Below are 998 nucleotides of genomic sequence, written 5' to 3'. Positions count from 1 at the left end.
CCCCCAGATCCCATGGGGGCTGTCACCCTGTCCCGATGTCCCCAATGCTGGTGTAGAGGGACTACCAGTCACCCCCCACCCCCAGACAGTGCAGCATCGCCGCTCCCTGTCTCCTTCCCCCGGGAAAGGGAGAGAAGAGTTAATTAGTTTTTAATTGGAAGGGGGGTGACCTAGAAGGGAGCCTGGTGACGAGGCAGGCAGTGGCACCCGGCCAGGCACAAGCAGGATATAAGCCAGGAGGAGGGAGTGGGCGCAGGGCCACCAGCAGCCCCAAGCTGACAGAGCCGGTCTGTTCCCAAATCCAGTGGGCACGGAGCAGGAAGCGGCAGACAGGGCTTCGCACTGCCGGTGAGGGGGCAGCGGGGACTAGCGCGGGACCCCGGGGGACAGGGCACAGGCACTGGGGACATGGAGCAGAGCTGGAGCATCCCTGCACCACACAGGGCTGCCGGGATGGAGGGTCCCAGCCCCAGCTCACCCCACGGCATCTCCGGCTGCAGTTCCCAGGGCTGCAGCCCCCTGCCCTGCCCAGCCCCTCACCTGCAGGTACTGGTACGCTCGGTCTTTGGCCTTTGCCTCTTGAAGCATCAAGGTCTTCTCGGTGCCGCTGGCACTGGGATAGGCTTCGCGGGCCTGGCTGACAGTCATGGTGTGCCAGGCGCTCCTCTTGAGCGTCTGGCCATCCAGAGACATGGACATGCCAGCACAGGCCAGGCATTTTCCTTCCCCGCCGCCCTTTAGACTCTTCAAGGTCAAGTCTCTGAAGGCACTTTCGGGAGCGTCCATGCAGTACTGGGTGCCCTGGTCGGCAGCATGCCGGCCGGACACCATGTAGCTGCTGTCGCTGTCCAGGTTGTCGTCGGAGCTCCACCAGCCCATCATCTTGGACCGGTGCCGGGAGTCCACCTTGCGGTCCTTGCTCTTGCTCCGCTTGCCATGGCGGGACTGGTGGTGATGGGGGGGGGGGTGGGGGGGGGGGGGGGAGGCGTGCCCGCCGG

The 998-nt window shown here is 65.2% G+C and overlaps 1 protein-coding gene across 1 annotated transcript in view; it reads right to left on the bottom strand.

Moving 5' to 3' along the window:
• The window catches only part of DLGAP3 (discs, large (Drosophila) homolog-associated protein 3), a gene marked incomplete at both ends in the record, with an annotated part of 7020 nt that overhangs the window by 5713 nt on the left and 309 nt on the right, over window positions 1–998 (bottom strand). Inside the window, one exon of the mRNA XM_010155410.1 lies at window positions 541–956. Coding sequence (XP_010153712.1) covers window positions 541–956 — 416 coding nt within the window. The remainder of the gene's footprint in view (window positions 1–540; window positions 957–998) is intronic.

Source organism: Eurypyga helias, unplaced genomic scaffold (assembly GCF_000690775.1).
Source record: "Eurypyga helias isolate BGI_N326 unplaced genomic scaffold, ASM69077v1 scaffold28517, whole genome shotgun sequence".
Classification (NCBI taxonomy): Eukaryota; Metazoa; Chordata; class Aves; order Eurypygiformes; family Eurypygidae; genus Eurypyga; species Eurypyga helias.
The sequence above is the reverse complement of the archived record's forward strand: the minus strand, read 5'-3'. Positions and strand labels throughout refer to the sequence as shown.